Source organism: Triturus cristatus, chromosome 5_1, assembly GCF_964204655.1.
Source record: "Triturus cristatus chromosome 5_1, aTriCri1.1, whole genome shotgun sequence".
Classification (NCBI taxonomy): Eukaryota; Metazoa; Chordata; class Amphibia; order Caudata; family Salamandridae; genus Triturus; species Triturus cristatus.
In genome coordinates this window covers 378020207-378040449 of record NC_140587.1, presented here as the reverse complement: position 1 = coordinate 378040449, position 20243 = coordinate 378020207, and the positions used below count along the sequence as shown (strand labels likewise).

At 43.2% G+C, this 20243-nt stretch overlaps 1 protein-coding gene across 1 annotated transcript in view; it reads right to left on the bottom strand.

Annotated features, from left to right (window-relative positions):
• EIF3E (eukaryotic translation initiation factor 3 subunit E) overlaps nucleotides 1-20243 on the bottom strand; it is a 277801-nt gene that overhangs the window by 186819 nt on the left and 70739 nt on the right. Inside the window, exons 4-5 of the mRNA XM_085605092.1 lie at nucleotides 19625-19667; nucleotides 19248-19352 (exon numbers count right to left, since the gene is read on the bottom strand). Coding sequence (XP_085461218.1) covers nucleotides 19248-19352; nucleotides 19625-19667 — 148 coding nt within the window. The remainder of the gene's footprint in view (nucleotides 1-19247; nucleotides 19353-19624; nucleotides 19668-20243) is intronic.

Here is a 20243-nt window from a genome sequence, read left to right as displayed (position 1 = left end):
TGTTCGCAATGCATCCTTGGATCAGCGGTCACCACTGCAGGCCTTCGGGGGTGCTGTACATACCGGCTCTCCTTGGGACAAAGGGCAGAAGTCCTTGGTCTGAGCTGGAGGCTGGCTAATTGGAGAGAGCTGCTGGGGGTGGGAGGATCCCCCCTCCCACACACCGATGGAAATGCAACCCCCCCACTTCCCACCTATTGTTGGTGGACGGCGGCCCCTGTCAGTGCGTCGCGGGGACCCTCTGTCCTGAGAGGAGGAAGGGGCAGGCTGACTACAGAGCTTCCAACGGGGAGTCTTTAAGAAACGGGGGCAAAGCAGCTTCCTTGCACCCAGCCCTCTCTGTACCGTGGCCCATAACTCAATAAAATGCATTCTGTAGTGATTAGCCGCAGAAGCCTTCCTGGCCAGGGCCTGCTCCCAAGGGGCGAACAGGGACTGTGGACAGGAAACGAGTGCTTGGAAATAAAATGTCTTGCTGCAGCACATACCGGGCTCGGAGATTTTAACTCAGAGATTGCAGGGCACCTGCAGAACACAGTGGGAAATCTATGCGATTTAAACTGTTAGCCCGTGAGCGACCTGCTGGAAATACCAGCTGACCAGTTACAGATGGTTTCAAGTGGGTCGGGTGTTGGTCCATGCCACCAGAATCTGTTCGAACATGAAAGTGAAATCAAAAGTGACTTTCTCCAAAGTACTTGAGTAGCTGTTGTCAAAACTTGAAAAAGTGAAAAACATCTGCACAGTTCCCACTGGTTCAACAGAAAAGACACGCCGGACCCCAGGTGAACACTAAGAACCAAAGCCTTTTAATGTCATTACAGCCCACAGCACCATTATATAAGTAAAAGAAGAGTTCCACGTTTGGAGACCCAGCATCCAGGACAAGAGAGAAACGGGTGTCAGACATGCTGCAAAAAAGTGGTCTTTGAAACTGTAGATTCTCGTGCGAGAAAAACATCCAAAGCGGTAATTTTCGCATTGCATGAAAGGAGGACATTGGCAGATATGGCCAAATAAAACAAGCATTGGCCGCACGCGCGCCTCGCGCTTAAAGTAATTAAAAAAAAAAAAAAAATGACAAACAAGACAAGCCCGGCGGAGCGTGGCGCGCGCGCTTGGGGGCGGGGGAGCGGACCCTTTGAAGTGCTCCCAAAAGGCGGATTGCATGGCGGCACGATGCGTGTGATTGTGCGCGTGCTAGCAATGCAATCCGCTTTTTGGGAGCACTTTTTAAACCCGCTTTCTATAGTCTCGTTTTGCGATCGCTTACGCGATAGCAAGGTCGAGACCTAAAAAGTAGGACGTTAGGTTTAACATGTCCCAGCAGCGAAAACACCTACATGTGTTTCACTGTAGCAAGGCTAGCTCCCCTATAGACTAACAGCGGATTACCTTATTATTATTAAGAAGTGTTGACTTCCATTTGGGAACACCTAGAGAAATACATCTTCCACTCACTTGAATCGCGGTAAAGTTGAATTTTAACTTGCTATTTTGAAAATACCACTTTTAGAAAGTTGGCCTATTTCAGTCCAAACCAAATTTGCTTTCATGGCAGAATCCAGGGTCTCTGGCCTTAAAGGCTCTCCTGAGGTGTGATATGTATTCCTCCAAGCGGTCTCTGATCTCCCAGAAGTCCGAGGGAATCCAAACTCGTTCACCCCTAACACAGGTGGAGTATTTACACGCTGTCTCGTGTATACTGATGACCTGGTGATAATGGATTATACCTCAATATGATTGTAAACGTAAATTGATAGCTTTACATTCCTAGTGTGAGATGAATTCTCTTATTATAAATGTTGATAAAAGCAAGACCATGATTTTATCTAATAGGCTGAAGAAACACTCTTCGTTCCTAGATTAAACACCTTCAGAGCAGGTAATTCAGTGTACATACATAGGAATTATTTTTTCCTATAATTTAAAATGGGATAGGAATATAGTTAATGTTAAAACTGTACATTTAAGGGCAGTAAAAGCCCTGAACAAAAATTGACCAGATATTTAATGAACCATCTATTGATCCCCTAATAAAGGCTATAGAAAGGAAGTATATCCAACAGGCTATTTATGAAGCTGAACTTGTAGGATTGGACCAGCGAATCAACTGGTATTCTCAGGAGAGATCATGTTTAAAAACCCTGTTGGATCACCAAAGGAGTTCGATGCTGTAGGCTCTAAAGTTAGAGTTGGTCCGTGACTCATAGACCTTGCTCACCAGCTCATGCGCCTTATGGTTTGTCCATGGCCTTATTCAAGGGTGTAAAAAACAAAAACTTCATTGTTTGATGATGCAGGCTATAATGTGGTCTACAAATGAATTTGAGCAACCTACTCTATCTTCAGTGAAAGAAATGGATCTAGGACTCAGTCATTGTATTATCTGCTCAAATATATTGAGTATGCTAAAAAAACACTGAGGGAGTAAATACCTGCATAATAGCAGGAGACAAACTATATCTTGCCTCAAAAAGCGCTATAATCTATTCTCTGGAGTATCTTGGTACAGGTGCGTCCTTTTCCTACATATCTACGGTCCCAGTTAAGCGACTGAGGCATGCTGCTTTCCAACTTCGGATCGATACGGATCCCAGCTGGAGAATCTCTGGCAACAAAATGAGGGTCTTGGAAAACAATGGTAGTAGCCTCAGCAAAGGGAAATGTAAGGTTCCAAGTTCCATCTTGTGCATTTTCTCAAAATGTATAGACCGCACATTTCAGTAGATATGACGGTTCCCTGAAAACACTCAAATGTAATTTTGAAAAGAAACATGCCCTTGAAAAGCAACTGTTTGTGTTTGAGAAAAAGGAAGTCAATAACCACAAATGGGTCACACACAAAAAAAAAAGGTCTAGAAAGGATTTCATTTTTTAAGAAAATGAAATGAAAGGAGACCAACATGTGCTAAACTGCCACTTTAATGTCTTTTTTACGATCTAAAAATAAGGCATTCTGTAACCTTGTGGGAGAAAGGAAAGGGATATTATGTAGTCTTTTAAGAAGTACAGTATAAGATCATGTAACTGAGCACAAGCCAATTTATTTTCTTTGCAGTCATTCGACATGGCAATTACTAGGTATGTTCTGCTTATCCAAAGACAGAAATTTTTGATTGCAATACATGGATTTTAGTGTATTATGTAGAAGAGATTAGAAGAATAGAAAAGGTTTCCTATTAAGTTGTGTTGTGTTAATAATAAAAAGATGTTATATTAACGATGTTTCATGGTAAACTAATGCTGGAAATCATTGACAAATTTTTTGCTTCTGTAATGCTTGATAAATTTGAACAATTAGGTATTTTAATGCCTTATTTTATATTGGATAAAGATGGAGTCTATGTTTCTTGGAAATAATAACATTTTGCTTACTTACTTCTAGAGAGTTGACAAAGTACGCAGGTGTGAGAAAGGATGGTCCTCTCCTGAATATGATGGACTGAGACCTGTGCCCAGCTTTTTCTGACTTTAGAAGATGCCTGCCCTGTTTAAAGTATTATGAACCAGGAAAAAAGTCTGGTAAATTACTTGCAAACCTGCTTAGGGCTCGTCTGGCAAAGAACACTACCCCCAGAGATTAAAAGGCTAGACAGAAGTATACACACGCAGGACACTTAAGGTCCAATACTTCCGTAAACTCACAATCACCTTATGCTAAAGACACTGAAGACTGAATTCTTCTTGATTGCTCCCCAAAATCACTCTGCCCCTATTCAAGACTGGCTCAAACAACTAATGGCGCTCAACTGCGTTCCTCGTGTTGTGTACTCCACTAAATCATTAGGCATAACTCTGGACAAACACCTGAATATGCAAGACAACATTTGCGACAACGAGGAGCCAATCACCAACTCCGCACATAAGAAAACTCAAACCTTTCCTGCCGCCTGATGACATGCAGCTAGTAGTCCAATTCTCATGTTATTTTTCAGCTAGATTATGGAAATGCGACCCTGGCTGGGCTACCTAAAGCTTGACCAGGGCTACGCGGAACTCGGCGGCCAGACTCATTACGGGAGCAAGAAAACGTGATCACATCACACCACATCTAACAACTCAATTGGCTCTCTCGCGGACCAAGGATCCAGTTGAAGATAGCCTGATGGACGCACAAAGCGCTTCATTATAACACTCTAGTTCACCTGGCAAAAAAACTCGAACTATCCGGTTTGAACCAGACCCCAAGAAGCTCTAACCCTCTATTACTGAAACCAAAAAACTTGAAGAAAACTTGTAGCCGTGCCTTCTCCGGTCTTGCTCCAAGAATAATAAAAGCTCTGCCTCCTGAAATCAGTGATAACCCTTTGACCGCCTCATTAAAAAAAGAAGTCAAAGGGTTGTTCCTGAATAGCTATCTTCCACTTCAAACTTGAAATCCCCAAACTAATCTTTATTTCCTGTTTACAGAATGGATCTTTCTTTCAACTAAAAAAAATGGTGATGGATTAAAACCATGATCTCTTGACTTGGTAAGAGTATTCTGCATCATTCAGAAACTCTGTCGATCACCACCCCCTTTTTCCCAAATCGATTTTATCCACACTCAGTGTGGGAGGGTATGCTCAGACGTGAGTCCCTTGTTCATTGCACCATCAGGATTCAGGCAAGCCGGGCCGACGAAGGCTGTGATGCCAGAAACCGGTCCCCGGAAGCTTGTTTCCTTCCCAGTATAAGAATTGGCTTGGTAGTTTGGTTTGCCCTGTTCCCATCATGCACTGGGACAGGTACAGACTAATTTGCATGTAGCCAGGTTCTGAGCTGGGATGGTGCAGTGATCTAAAAAATGGTGATGGATTAAAACCATGATCTCTTGACTTGGTAAGAGTATTCTGCATCATTCAGAAACTCTGTCGATCACCACCCCCTTTTTCCCAAATCTTTCTTTCAACTATGCAGTGCTTTAATTCTTTATATAGAATTTGATCGCATTATCTTTAACTCATTTTATAATTAATATTTTACACCTTCACCTGCCCATCTTGTCTGCCAATATGAACAGTGCTCTTATACCCGGTCGGGTCATATTCACACTTTATAAAGTTTTCAAATAAATACATTTATATGAATGTGCCGACTCAACTTGCTCACCTTTAACAAACCAATTATTGTATTTGAAGTCCAGTTACCAGTTTGGTTTTCCGCAGGTACAACTCTAACCCTTGTTGCTAAATATAAATTGAGTGGACTGGAGTACAGACTTTAAGAAATATGACAGATACCTCATCACCAGTTTGTCATTAAAAAAGGTTGTGTAGGTCAGTAGTACCAATAGAACTCAAAGTTCACTCATGTGACAAGCTGAAGGGATCGCAATGAGGACGACAACCTAAGATCAGAAGATTGCAAAGAGCAGATGTGCATCAGCTCGAAGTGAGTACACATAAGAAAAGACAAGACCAAGTTACAGTCCCACTTTGGCATCACAAAGAATAGTTTTTTCTTTGGGGGGTTAGGGCTGGTGTCAGGGGTGGGGTGGGAGCATGTGTGAAACCTTTATTAAACCACGTCAGAGAAACAAGAACGGTTGGTCCAGTAAATGTAAAAAAGTACAAAGGGGCTGACAATTAACCTTTAGCCGTGCCGAAAGCAAGGCCTTGCTGCACCAAAAACAAAACAAATTATAAAACATTCAATAGTCTGGCTTCTAAAAGGTCTGCCTTGCAGACTCTACGCCGGGTGCTTGGACAGATTTGTGGCCTGGTGTGAAGGGGTTTTGTAGCTGTTGACCTGGCAGCAAGGATGACATCCACAACCTCCAGTCGTAGAGTAAACACAGTCAACTACTACTGCTCAAAAATCCAAGTATGGAAGGTGTAGATTGTACAGGTTAGGGTGTAAAACTCTGCCCTAATGCTGCAACAGAAGACACACCAGAAGCACTCTTTTGGACCAAACCAGAGCCAGTAGGCTGGCTCGCACACAGTTGTTCCTAATCTGCAGATTTCAGGTCAGGAAAGGGAGATGTGAGAAGACTCCAGGAATCCCGTGCTCCACTCCAGCCAGAATCTGCCTACTAGTGAGTTCTGGTGGAACTACAGATTGCATACGTTTTTACACTGCGTGTTAGGCGGTGGCAAAAGGTTTTATTCAAGTTCCCTGCACCACGTGAAGAACTGCGCCACCTCCGAATGCAAATTTATTTGTGCCAACTGACCTTGTCCAACCTGGCATTCCCGGATCCACTAGGTGGTTCACAATCAGGGAGATACCCTCACGCGGCAACCATCTCCTTCTTGCAGTACCACGTGGTAGTGGTGTTGTTGGTTAGGACCTGTACCAGCCACTCCCTGATGGACATCAAGAAGGCCTTCAGAAAAGAAAAAAAATGGTCCACGACTCCAACAGCCAGCTATGGAACCAGCATTTTGCTGGACATCAGAGTGCTCTGATCTCTACCTTTCCCAGATGACCTCCCCAGCCCACCAGCTGCGCTGCTGCTCCAACTGCAGTGAAGCAGCCACCAACACAGATCATGTTCAGTCACCTCCAAAACTTGGATGGCGTCTTACTGGTTACTTTGGTGTTGGGTCAACTGGGACTGGAGATTCCGCTGAAAAGCCTGCACATGCCACCTGGCAAAGTCACCAAGATCCAAGGCGGAGGATGAAACAGTAGAATCACTGCTTGAATGACCCGACTCATTGCAATAGAGGCCCTGAGCTATACTGCATCTAGGACAGCTCCAATGAAATAAAGCTTCAGCAAACCGGAAATGTTCCAGGCCTCCTTTGAACAATAGGCAACGTCTGTTGGACAGCATGACAGGTATATGAAAATGCAGTTTAAAGGCGATCATTCAGTCTCTTATCCAGGGTATATGAGGCAACGTGAGCATTTTGAATTAGTCTTCCACAGGAAGGCATTCAGAGGAGCAAGAACTAAGATTGTCCAAAGCCACCATCCTTCTTCAGGGAAGGTAAGTACAGAGAGTAGCAACCCTCTCCTTTTTCAGAGTCCGAAACCTCTTGATCGCTCCTCTGGGAGCGAAACATGCACCTCATGCAACAGAATGGACAGGTGGTCCCCTGAGATTCACTCTCTGGGTGGAGGACTCAGAGCAGAAATTAAGGGTAGGGTATGGCTATAATGAACAATTCTGAGGAACCTTCTGTCAGACAAGACTGATCGCAATCCTGTGAGAAAAAGCTGGATTCCGCCTCCCACCAGGTGGGTGGGTGCCATTAATGTTAAGCTAACGTGGTTTGGGAGAGGCTGCTGCAGCAAGGGAAGGAGACTTGTGTCCTTGATGACCGGCACGTTGTCTGCCTGTTCTTCGGCCCAAGCCATAAATGGATTGGGGTAATTGCAGCAGAGGCTGGGGTGACAGACACTGTTTATATGTCAACCCAAGAGAATAGCCTCTGAATTTACAGAATTGGTGAAGAAATTGTTACACATGGGTTAAGAAAACCAGAGTGTGTGTTGTGGCCCTACTTTTACATATAGAGTTCTAAAGCAGTCTGCTATTTTGCTGAACAAGCGCGAGCCATCAAAAGACATGTCCATGAGAGAAGTCTATGTGTGTCCAGAGATTTCTATGGAGTGCATCCATGCATGGCAGCGGAGCACCACAGTAGTGCCAATCACTCATATCAGGGAATCAGTATTATCAAGGCCAGTGGAAATCATGGTTTGAACCAGTGGATGCCTTAAGGTCTTCAGGGACTGCCTGTAAGCTCTCGTTGGCCATACCTCAGAGCGAGTGCGTATATCTGCCACACAAACAGCATTGACTGATCACAATACCAGGCTGGCCTAAGTGAACATTAGTTCTATGAACTCTTAATTACTCTTAAGAGACTATATGGTTGTTTAAGAGTCATGGCGAATGAGTTGGGGTTTATCTTGCTTTTTTAAGCCTTAACTATCAGACTTCCACAGGTAGGGTGTTTTGTTAGGAAATCTGGGCTTCCAGGCATGAGTCTGTAACTTCTGGGAAACTGCCTATTCACTGGCGGGCATGCACAGGGCTTTGAACAGGTACCCAAAGCATCAGTGAGGGACTCAGTTGTGGTTGGCCTAGGCTGCAAGATTCCCTCAAGGACATTGGGCTTAACCTAAATGGTGGGAAGTTATAGGGTACATGACCTCAGCGGCACGTCGGAGCTACCATTGCAAATTAGGCACCCTCTTCAATCGGAGGACCAAATGGCAAACCTGATGGCCCCTGTGGACCCTGGAGGCCTAAATGTGCGCAGAGGCAGTTAGAAGAGTGCCAAATATCAGCAGCATGGCCTCCTTGAAGGCTTCTATCTGTTGCGGCACAGCTGATGGCTTGGAAATTTGTGGCACACTGGGGCCAAATGGGGAATGTGCTCTGCAACTGGGGATCCAGAGGGAGATCAACTGGCATTGTGATGCCCATGCGCTAACATTTTAAATCAAGAGTGCCAGGACAGGGCAGAGTCCTCCCCTCTTACTGTATTGGTCTAGCATCACAACTCACTTTGGACAAGAAAAGCAAGGCATCAGAAGACCACCGCCAGAAATGACTGGCTGAACCAGGAAGCATTCTGAGGCAGGGTGGAGTTTGTAGAAAGAGTGAAGGAACCCCATTTGTGAAGGAACCCCATTTGTGGAGGCACCTCTTGCACAGGACACAATTCTGTCTGGAATTCCTATCCTTGAAAGATATTCATTATCTCTTGCAGTTTTCCATGTCCAAGACACGATGGGCTACTGATCTGCAAGTAAGCCTAACAACTCCCTGAATTTGAGAAACCCCCACCGCCTCCCCCCGAAGCTATATTGCACACCTAGGCCCTAAGGATCAATGTATTTCAAGTCAGGAAGGAAGAATTGTTCAGAGTTTTATGAAGCAATCAATACTAAAATATAGCTGGACACTTTATGTAATGACTACGGTGTGCCTGCAGAGGTATTATCTACATTTCTGGAATTTGTGGGAGTAACTTTTGCATCCACCGACTTAAAAAGAAAAATGTGAGTAGGCATTCCTAAGATGTGGACACTAAAGCAAATCAAATTAAGTGATTACCCGCACAGGGGAATCTATATACATTTTTAACTCTTCTGCACAATTAAAACGGGGGGGGGGGGGGGGGGAGGGTGGTTGTACAGTCTTTGAAAAACACAGGGAGTCTGCATAAAAAAAAAAAAACACAACCATGGTAAAATGTATATTTGGAAAAAAACTCACTATTGCAGAATTCATGCATTGCAAATCGCTCATACAAGCAGCATTAGGGAAAATAGTTGCAATGTATGTGAATTCCATACCTTTTCAAACCTAGAATATAAAATTGCGATTTAAGTTCGACAGGATGATTTCTTATTGTTTATTTAATACGTTATTCAGTTAACTCCTACTTGGCGTACAAGTGCCAGTATTGACAAATCTCTGTATAAATCAGGCCCTGAAGTCTATTTCAATATTTGAGAAAATTAAATTAAATATAAAAAGTTATTGTACTATTTGTCTATTTCTATTTCACACATTATGAAGGGGTGAAATCTTTTTTTTCTTCAAACGGATGCACCCATATCACAGTACAAAAGCAAGCTTTTTCGATGGTTCACATGATCCAATCTGCCTCAAATCTGTATAATTACAGTTGGCTCCCTAAATAGGTGCTTTCAATGGTGGACATGCTAGAACAGTTCCAATATCTGCATTTTCCAGCACTTACCTTAAGTTTCCACTTCACAGCAAAAAGGCATTTTCACTCCGTGAACATTAACAATAAATGTACTGTTAATCCGCGAACAAGACACTAACTCTTCATTCTCAAAATTCAATCCCAGCGCAAGCAAATGATATGAATAACTAGCTCTTTTCATGTAGATGTAATGTAGCCATGCTTCTGGGTTTACAAACCAGATTTAGGCTGTTTACATTTCCAGGATGTAGAACCTTTGCTCTTAATTCCTTTCTAATAGTCAAGAGAAGACAGATCGAACACTCAGATGAAGAGAGACAAGTTCAAAAACTCACATTAATGACCATTTACTTTCACTGTATAATAGGGCTTGCAGTGCAGGTTTTTGTAACCGAATTAAATTACTGTCTTGAATGTCAAGTATCGGTTTCTTAGTTAATATTTCATTTTGTAGCAGTGAAGGGAACACATGTGTAAACTTAGTTGTATACTACTTCACACTTAGTCGGCATGGGATCCAGCGTTTGTCGGGCCCATAATTTTTGTATTTAGCTTTATTTACTCTTTACTGTTTTCAGTACAGTACTCCGTTTCTTATATACTTTATCCTCCATGGATCTTGCTCATCGCATTGAGGGCCAAAGGAAATTTAGGGTGGTCGATCATTGGCTACCCAATGAGGACCTGGAAGTGGTAACAAGTTTACAGATTTGAAATCAGATTTAGGTAGATGACCCTTAAGACAATACTGTAAAGGTTTAAGATGGCAATAGGAAAAAGTATAAGGTGTCAATATGAAGTCCTAACCTCCTGAAGAAATCACACAAACAACTCTGCTACTGCTATACAGAAAAGCAGCACCAAAACCTGATGTTCTGGGAACAATTTATGGTTATCTCTGCTATACATTAGTAATCTGAGAAACTCAAGCACTGTCCCTGTGGAAAGAACATTCATGAAATTTAAGAGATTCAGACATTAAAAAGTTTTCAAATAGATTTATAAGAAGTGACACGAAAATAAGCAATAAGCAGCATTTTAGGAAGCTAGGTCAAGAGTCTCAAATAATCAGGTACAAGTGTAGTGTAAAACTACACACTAAACAGAGTCTGAGAAACAAGAGTTCTTAAAATCCACATGACAGGGCAACTCCTGGAAGAGTCTAGAAAGAAGTCTCTCCCAGTTCACCATGGCATTAAAAGGCTATGGTTCGGCAAAGGAGTCCAAGGATAGTCCACTAGACAAGGGGTTCCTGCAGTCACCAAAGCAGAAGAAAAGGCGGCAAAGTTCTGAGTAAGCATGGGGTCAACGTCCGAATGGCAACCGCAATGATCATGATCATTGCTCAGGACCAGGGCAGTGACCAAGGCGACAGGCACTGTGTCACACCATCATAGTACAAAATCCAGGAGGTGATCTTCAAATCACAAGGTGCAAGTTGGCAACAACTAGAAATTAACCCACGCCGGGCAAGGAACACACGTTAGTCCAAAAAAGGCTATTAATTCCTAAAGCTTACCGTTCAAGGAAATATCAACATTCTAATATAATATGCATCAACTCTCATAGCTTCTCGTGGGAAAGTAGAGGAATGCTACATGAGCAAAAGCTATAATAAAATACTTTCTCGCAGACATCATGAGAAAGCACAGTTCTAGAATGCAACAAGTTAAAGGCATTTTAAAGTAACCTAACAATTAATAAACATGTATACATTTAAACAAAAGCATGTATAATTTCATTTATACGTTTGTTAAGTCAATGTCATAGATGGTTTCATAAAACTTTTCAATAGCAAATATAGTCTATTACTGCATTGGAAAATATATATGTGTACCATATGTGCATACATCGAAATAAATGTTAAGGCAGAATAACTGCCTAAAGTTAAACGCCGATAAAATGGAGGTACTACTCTTTGGGAAAGAGACCTCCTTTTGGAATGCGTCCTGGTGGCCGACATAACTGGGCAACTTCCGAAGCCTGTGGAGAAGGCAAGAAACCTGGGAGTCGTTTTCAACACTAAATTGGGCTTCCCCGCTGAAATCAATGCAATTACTTCTGGGTTTTTATTTATGCTACGAGTTCTTCAAAAAGTTCTCCCGTATATTCCATTTGACCTACAGAAGATGGTGTGGATCGCCCTCATTATTTCCAAAATGGATTATCGTAACGCACTTTATCTTGACACCTTGGCATCTCTTCAGAACGCTGCAGCCTGCACACTTTTAAAATTCCCAAGTTTAAACCGGTGTCTCATTTACTGCCTGGATTGCACTGGTTGCTGGTAGAGAATAGGATCTCTTTTCAGGCAATGTGCCTTATGCACAAGGCTCTTCACAAGACCGGCACGTCTTATTTTCAAGAACGGTGCTCATGGTACCGGCCAAGCAGAAGCCTTAGATCCAATTCTGCCTTTATGGTAAAGGTTCCAAAAATCATAGTAAAGTGGGGAGGAAGATTGCTAGCGTATCAGGGGGAACGTTATGGAACTCCCTTCCTCTGGCTCTCCGTTCACAGCCAGCACTGCAGCTATTTAGAAAGCAGCTCAAGACTTGGCTGTTTCACCTTAAGCAGCATGATTACCCAGGTATGAGTTCTCTTTAAACCTATGGTACCTTTCTCTCGGTCTGGATCTGCTTAGCGCTAAGACACCCTTGGGTAATGCGCGCTTTAAAAAAACTTATTCATTCTTTTAGAATCCGGGTCTCTGGTTGGCGCAGGTATGCTCTTGCGACAAGCAGGGACCCTTTCCTCTAAGTCAGGGCAAAGGATTACTCGTGAAAAATAACCCCTGCTCACCCTCTAGGTAACGTGGCGCGAGCAGTCAGGCTAGATTCCAGAGGGCATTAGGTTAGGCATTCAAGGCGTCTCACAATAACCACCAACCCACCACACAGAAACACACGGCTGGATTTTGTAAAAATAAAGTTCTTTATGTAAAGTTCTTCAAGCAGGCTTTAAAAATACAGTTCTTCACTTAAAATGAGGTTCCAGTTACTTGTGATTATTTTCAGGAAGTCCACAGTTCTCAAAATGGTCACTTTTGGTGCAATCTGCACCTTCTGGGACCTGTACGCCTCGTAGGGCAGTCTGTACGCTTCGTACGGGTTTTTGGACGCGTCGTGCCGTTTCTCACGATTCCCGCATGAGCACGCATACTAGGACTCAAGCCGCACGGACCGTACCTTCGTAGGTATGCGTCGTACGAGTCCGGTACGCCTCTTGCCACACCTCACGCTTCCCGCGTGAGCAACGTCTATATCTTTAAAGCAGGACGGACCGTACCGGCGCAGGGACGCACCGTACGAGCTAGGGACGAACCGCACCAAGTCTCACGCTTCCCGCGTGAGTCGCGTAGCGGTACGATAGCGCAGTACGGGCCGTAAACAGGAAAGTATGGTTCGTACGACGGCGCTTGGGCTCACAGTACCTTATTTCTTGGGGACAATGTTCGTGGCGGCCTCAGAGGTCCGTTGAGGGGCGTCCCACGTCGCGTTGCCGTCCCGCTTGGCCAGTGGACGACGATGGTTCGTGGGGCACTTCAGGACGTCGCAGCCCACCTCGGGGGTCAGAAGCAGGAGGGAGAGCTCGGGGGTGATTTCTCAGCGTGGCGCGCTGTCGGCTTCGTCCAAATCGGCGAACCAGTGCGCCGCCGGTCCTCACAGTGGTCTCTACGGCCAGGGGGTTGCAGAGGCTCGGCGTTTGGGCACAGGCAGTCTCTTCCTTACGTTGCGAGCTCCGGCTCGAGGGGGCAGTTGTTTGCTTTGCTCAGGCCAGGCAGGGCCTTTACGGTGCTCACAGCAGCACAAACTATTCAGGAGTCGCGTTGCTCAGCGAGAGGGGGCACACAGGTTCTCTGGGGTCAGCGTTGCAAATCCACCCACAGCAGCTTCCTCTTCTTCCAGGGGAGGGTAGCGCCCACTGTTCCTGGGGCGAAGTTCAGAGGGCAAGTTCACAATCAAGCCCTTGGAGATGGTTTTTAAAGCACAAGTTGAATTCAAAGTCTCTCAGGCTTTTCTTCCTCTCCTTCAGCAGCAAGGTACCCACCACAGGCCAGTCTCTCAGGCTTAGAGACAGTACTCCTCCATGCAGCTTTCCCAGGTCCTTCTCTTCGGGCAGAGGTTCTTCTTGGCATAAACAGGATCTGATTTCTTACGAGCAGGGCTCCTTCTTTTATACACAGTTTTTGTTCTTTGTCGCCAGGGGGCCTGTGCCTGGCTCAGTCCAGTTTTGGAGCGCTTTGTTGTGGTGACTCTGCTCTTTCCTTTCAGTGCAGAGGGCAGAGATATCAGCCGCTCCACAGGGGGCGGAGCCAGCATTGTGATGGCAGAGCACAGGTCGATTCAGAGTCAAGGTGTACTCCTCCCACCCATCCTGGTGTAATCTCTCTACCCACCACCTGGCAGCCAGCCTGTCTCCTGGAATTCCCCAGCCCTGCAAATACTAACTTTCTAAAAGTAGTATTTACAAACACAGGATATTAAAATAAACTTTACTAAAAAGAAGTATTTTATTATTCTGAGTTCAGGCATACTAAACTTGACTTTCTACCATGCTCCGAGTCCGCTGGGATTATAGCGTGTAATAATTCCAGCAGCCCATTCTGGCCTATGGAGAGCAGGTAGCCTTCAATAGTGAAAAACGAAAATGGCTGTAGTTCACTATTAGGACATGCCACACACATCAGGGCATGTCCTACCTTATGCCTACAATGCACCCTGCCCTTGGGCCTACCAGAGAGGTGACTAATATGTAGCTAAGGGAAGGTTTAGGGACTGGCAAGTAGGTGCACTTGCGCAATCAGCACGACAGTACCAGACTGCACGCAGGTTCTGCAATGGCAGACCCTAGACACATTTTACTAGGCCGCTTCTGTGGGTGGAACAACCAGTGCTGCAAGCCCACCAGCAGCATTTGCATTTACAAGCCCTGGCACTCCTGGTGCACTTTACTAGGGGCTGATAGTAAACCAAATAAGCCAAACATGGAAACCAATGAATGTCAACATTTTACCATAGGGAGAGCATATACACCATAGCACTGATCAGAAGTGGTAAGGTGCCCAGAGTCATAAAATAGCCAACACCAGGTCAGAACAAGCATTTACAATGCAACGGTCTCGGCATTGTTAAAGTTAGAGCTATTGGCATTGCTCATGACATTATTTTTGTTTATGTTTTTGTTTTTAAAACATTTAAAGAAACGGCATTGTTATTTACAATGTCAATAGCTTAATGTCTCTCAAATGCTAGACCTATTGCATTTGCACCCACACACAGAGCCACACACACAAATCCTACTAAATAATAGATGACTGCTGTTCATCAGATCCTACAACAAACACACAGCCTCCGCAGTAAACAGAACTGGTACATAGACAACCTAAAAGGGCCAGCAAACGGTTCAGCTGCACATGCCCGGTAAACGAGGTAACTAACCACGAAACGCTCCTTGCGCAAAAGCAGAGAAGCAGAGACATGACTAAACAGGCTTTGCCAACACTATTTATTATTTTAATTGTGGGCTTCGCATGTTTGATGACAACCTGTATGGGATCTGGTGTGTCACATTTGTTGAAATGTATATTTTCTTGTTTTTCACAGAGCGCCTGAAGCTTTCCTTAGGAACCACGTGGCGCTTCTACCGGCAGAGTAAAAGCCAATGCGCACAAAATATGGACTGCATATGTTTAATGTAAAAGTGAGAGTGGAATAAGAGTGCATAAGTGTTTAGAAGCGTACAAATATAACCGCTTCGCTGAGCAGAATGAATGTGTACATACACAAACACGCTGGCATTTAGACCACAGGGAACTGGGTCTTTATTGTTAGAGTAAAATTAACAAGTAAACATATTTGAAAGTTTGCTGTGTATTCAGCCTCACAGCATGCCTATAAGAACACGGTGTGAGTTATTCGTGGAAATAACAACGGGGAACGTGTAAAAGAACAAGGCAGTTCAAGGGCAGGATTGTTTATCATATCCGACAAGTTATCGATTGCAATGTCTGAACGCGAGATAATCTTCCAGACATGAAGGAAGGGAATGCCTGAATTCAATGCTCCTGTCTTTGTGTATTTGTGTACTTTACTTATAAATAAAATAAATGTCAAACGATTCTTCACGAATTGGCAACAAGTCGCCGACAACAGTGGCGCATACTATTGCAGAGAAAGACACGAGCCTAGAGCGCACCCCTCACAAAGAAACGTCAAAACTTGCCAAAAAAGCTGCACAGAAGTAATTTAGGCTGAAATTTAATAACACGAGATCCCGGTCATCAATCTCCGTTTCTGTGAAAAAGCGTGAAAGTGCGACAAAAACAGAAAAGGGCCCGGCACCGGACATGTCCGAGCAGCCGAAATGGCCTTTTTTTGGTCTTGTGTCTTCGGAGGGGGAGTTTCTCAGGGTGTCAGTTGTGGCGCCGCTCACATTAATCACTGCGTCAGAGCTAGGGACAGCGCGGACGGCTCCGGGAGCTGAAGAGACAGATTTCATTTGTTGTAGGAGGGGCAGTGGGGGCAGGATAGGCAGACCGCCCCGGGCTGGCCCACTGCAGCACTGGGTGCCAGACTGTGCCACGCCAGTGAATGGCAGGTGGGTGCAGGGTGGGCAGCGCTCAATGGTTTGCTAATTCAATCACAGTCAGCAGCGCTTCCTTTCAGGCAGGGCGAGGGCGCTGGCAGGAGACAAAGCTCGGCAGGGCAGGTGTTCGCAGAACGAGCAGGCCTTCAATATTTATTAGCATGTTCCTGGAACGTGTTTAAACTGACGCCCCCCTCCCCCCGCGCAGTCTGTCCTCTCAGCAGAATCGGTGTTTCCTTCGCTTCATCCCTGGTGTCTGCGCGTGCATTCCTTCCGCTCTGTGCAGAATGGGCGTCCAGATTTAGCTGTGGCTGTTATTAATAAAATTAGGTGCAGTAACTGCATAATACGTAATTACAACAAGAATACCATTTGCTAGTGTACTCGTGAGAGAAAGAAGAAAAATTATAAAGGCAAAAAACAAACTGCCGGGAATCGCCCTGAACACCGCCGCCTTTCTCCGAGGTGAAGCAGAAATGCCTCGGAGAAAGGCAGCGGCGGTTTCGGATTCGGGGGCGTGTTTTTCTTTTCTCTCCTCTTGCCATTGGCTGGAGGAGAGAAAAACACACCCGGGCGAAAAGTAACAAAAAAACACGCCCCCGAATCCGAAAAGGACGGGGCCTGTTCGGAGTGACAAATCGCTTCTCCAATGGCTGGCCAGCATTCAAGAGGCCAGCCAATGGAGAAGAGGGGCGGGTTCAAGCCCCTCTTCTCCAAGTCATTAAATCTCGCAAGCGAGACTGCGCAAGCGCAGCCTTCGCTAGCCGAGACCTAAAAAATACCAGAGGAAGGCAAAAAGTTTAGGGATGACCCTGCAAAAAGGGCCAAGTCCAACACATTCATATGTGTCTTTTTAGGACATTTCAGACTCTTCACATATAAAGATCATGTCAGAAAGGTTTCTGCTCTCTAGCTATTAATATGATAAGTTTTGCACCAAGTTTTCGTTACCCTATTATGCATTACAAAGAGAATATAAATAGGTTTTGAGATAAAACATTATTACACAGATAAATCATTTCAGTTTGCAAATAAAGCTTAGTAATACATCACAGTCATAACTTTCACATATAAATTCTTAATTACTTAATTGCAAAGGAGGTTTAAAACTATACAAAAATGAAATGTTAAACAACTAGACACAATATATGATTCGGCACTATTTCTGCAACTTAAGCACTCTATTTACTAGATTTTCTCATGAACACTCATTTTCTAAAGATGTGTGCAAGGTGCAGATTAATTTCATGTCTGTTATTACTCTCAAGTTCAAAAGAAACTTTATTCGTTTCTATGGACCATACAGGTTTGACAGACATCCATAATAGTTTAAAAAGGAATTTCATATCAAGTTTGTGTGATAGCATAAATAAATTTCAATAAAAACCCATATTTCATAGAATTTAAGCAATTTGCAATTTCCAAAGGAAATTAAGCCCACATGCCCATTACCCAGAACAACAGGCTATAAATATAAATCGTCAAATCTCCTCAATCTAAATGATTACTATATAAAAAGTTTAAAAATAGTTAAAAGGTCTGCTGGTTTATTGTGACTCATCCTTTTCTTATTGACATTGCAACTTTAATATAGGTGGAGACAGCATTGCAAATAGAAACAGCAGACATTACTCTCATTATTGGTTTGTGGCGTGTAAAGAGTGAGCAGTTTCTAAGCTGGATCACATGTAGAGAAAAGGCACTACATACCATAAGCAGCACCCTTAGTAAAACCAAAAGCTTTGCGCATCTAACTGGTACTTTAATTAACAAATTAGGTGCACAGCTGCAACAGTCAACTTTAATAGGCACTTAAAAATATAAACTATAAAGAACGGGCGTCCAGTCACTGTTCTTAACCTGCATAGGATAGAAGAGACGCAAAAATACACTTACTGTTTAACGGAACATTTCCAGAATGACCCAACTGTCCACCACATACTTGTTAAACCGTCACATTAAGTGCCATTATTGTTCGCTCTTATTTTTTACTTGAATTGTTAATGGATTTCAGTGCTTAATTTGTAAAGGCCCAAAGTTTGGTTCAGACAACCACGCCTGGTGCTACCGAAGGTTGGGTTTACGAATACTAAGGCTTAAGAGACTAGAGTTTGTCAGGACCGTAGGCTCGGATTATGCTAATCTTTCTTCACTTTCATTGCAAGTGTTTTTAAGGAATGTGTTTAAGGAATTTTACCCAAGGGTCTTTAGTCGGGCATCAATATGCAAACCTCATAGTATGAAAAACTGAGTTGCTGAAAAGACAGCAGAAGAATAAGTAATAGAAATGGATTAACAAAAAACGTTTTTGGAGGAGGTCATATGTAAAACAAATTCCTTCAACTAAAACCATCTGTTCTTCCCCCTGGGACAACTCATATGGGCTTGACGTATCAGAACTTAAAATGGATGTGAGAGACCAATCATACTTTAGTCCACAGTCATTGGCAACTGAAATTTAGACTCGATGCTTGGCTAGGCTGAAAATAAAATAAAAGTTTAAACTGCTACACTAAAATAAGTTTAAATAGGTCAGCTTGAATTAATGGGGAAAAAAGTATGTAAACCTATAAAAAACCCAATGCTAGAGAATCATTAAACTGAAAGACGAAAAAAAACACCATCTTGTCGAGCAATCGACAAACATTAAAATAACTCACCAAGTACTGGTAAACTAGTCAACAAAAATATATCAGAGTGGAAGAAAAGCTCAAATTCAAAATACTGCACATTTAAGTAATACACTGCGCTACACAAAATTCATTGCTAGATTCAATTTATAACGGTCTAAATTTGCCGTCACATCATTTTGGAAAGCCTGAAAAGCAAGCTTTCAAGCTGTAGCATCACCGCTCGATGGTTTAAGTGTGATCTACAGATTTGTCTCCCTTCCATTCTGGAGGAAAGAGGCACCCAAATCGGTGAAACAACTTAATAGAACCAATGTGTAATTAATTGTGTGGTAGACACTTAATGTAGAGAGACACGTTGTCAGAAAGTTAAATTTTCTACTACAAAAGAAAGATTACTTACCAGTACTCTAAAAAAGTAGAGGTATTCGGCAGCCCCTGAATAGTTGCCACATTCATACTGGAACTTGGCATATCTGTACAGCGTGTCGAGGTATTCTTGCCTAAACTTTAAAGTGGAAGATTTTCATTACTGCCACATAATTTTTCATAACACGTAGTTAACAATTTCTAGAATTTTTGTCAATGTGTCATAAATAAACAAAGTGAAACACAACGCTTTAGACATTCACTAATTTAGGGACTTTACCAAAACTGTTAAATCGAATTTGCATACTGTAAGGCTATATAAGCTAGGTTGCTAGGGGTCATTACTTTCCTGGAGTAGTATACATTAACTGCTTGGAAGCAAATTGAAACAGTGGGAGTGAAACTACTTACACCATGCTTCTCAGCCAGGTATTCAAAAAGCATCCTTCCATCCCTGCAAATACAAAGTCGTTTTAATTCTACAATCAATTAAGTACATAGTTAGATCAATCATTAAAAAACCCCAATAAGCTTGCTTTCAGTACAACTTGGACTACAGGATATGCACTTCACTAAGTCATTGGAGTGAACTTGTTTTTAAAGTGGAACAAGGTCATTGTATTTTTGTTTAATCACGTTTTTATTTCTTTAGGCAATTGATAATGCAACATGGAATTGGCTCTAAGAAGTAGCACAGCCTTTTACTCTGAACACTTTTTTTGTAATAGGATCATCTAGAACATATGGCGCAGCATGTAGAAAGAAATAAACATGGGGGCCCAGGGAAAGCAGATTACAGAAACCACAACAAGACTGGCAGAAAGTGATCGAACCATGTAAATGGACAGTCATGTACATCTGCAACCAGATGTACTTACGGTACATAAACATGCAATTTGAAACACAAAAAGTTAACTATTTTGCCCAGTTTCAAGTACATGGGATGAGAGCCGACTTCTTCAGGTTAATAGAGACATTAAGAGAGACCAAAATAATCTAAATAGTAAAGTGAAATCTAAACATCAAATTT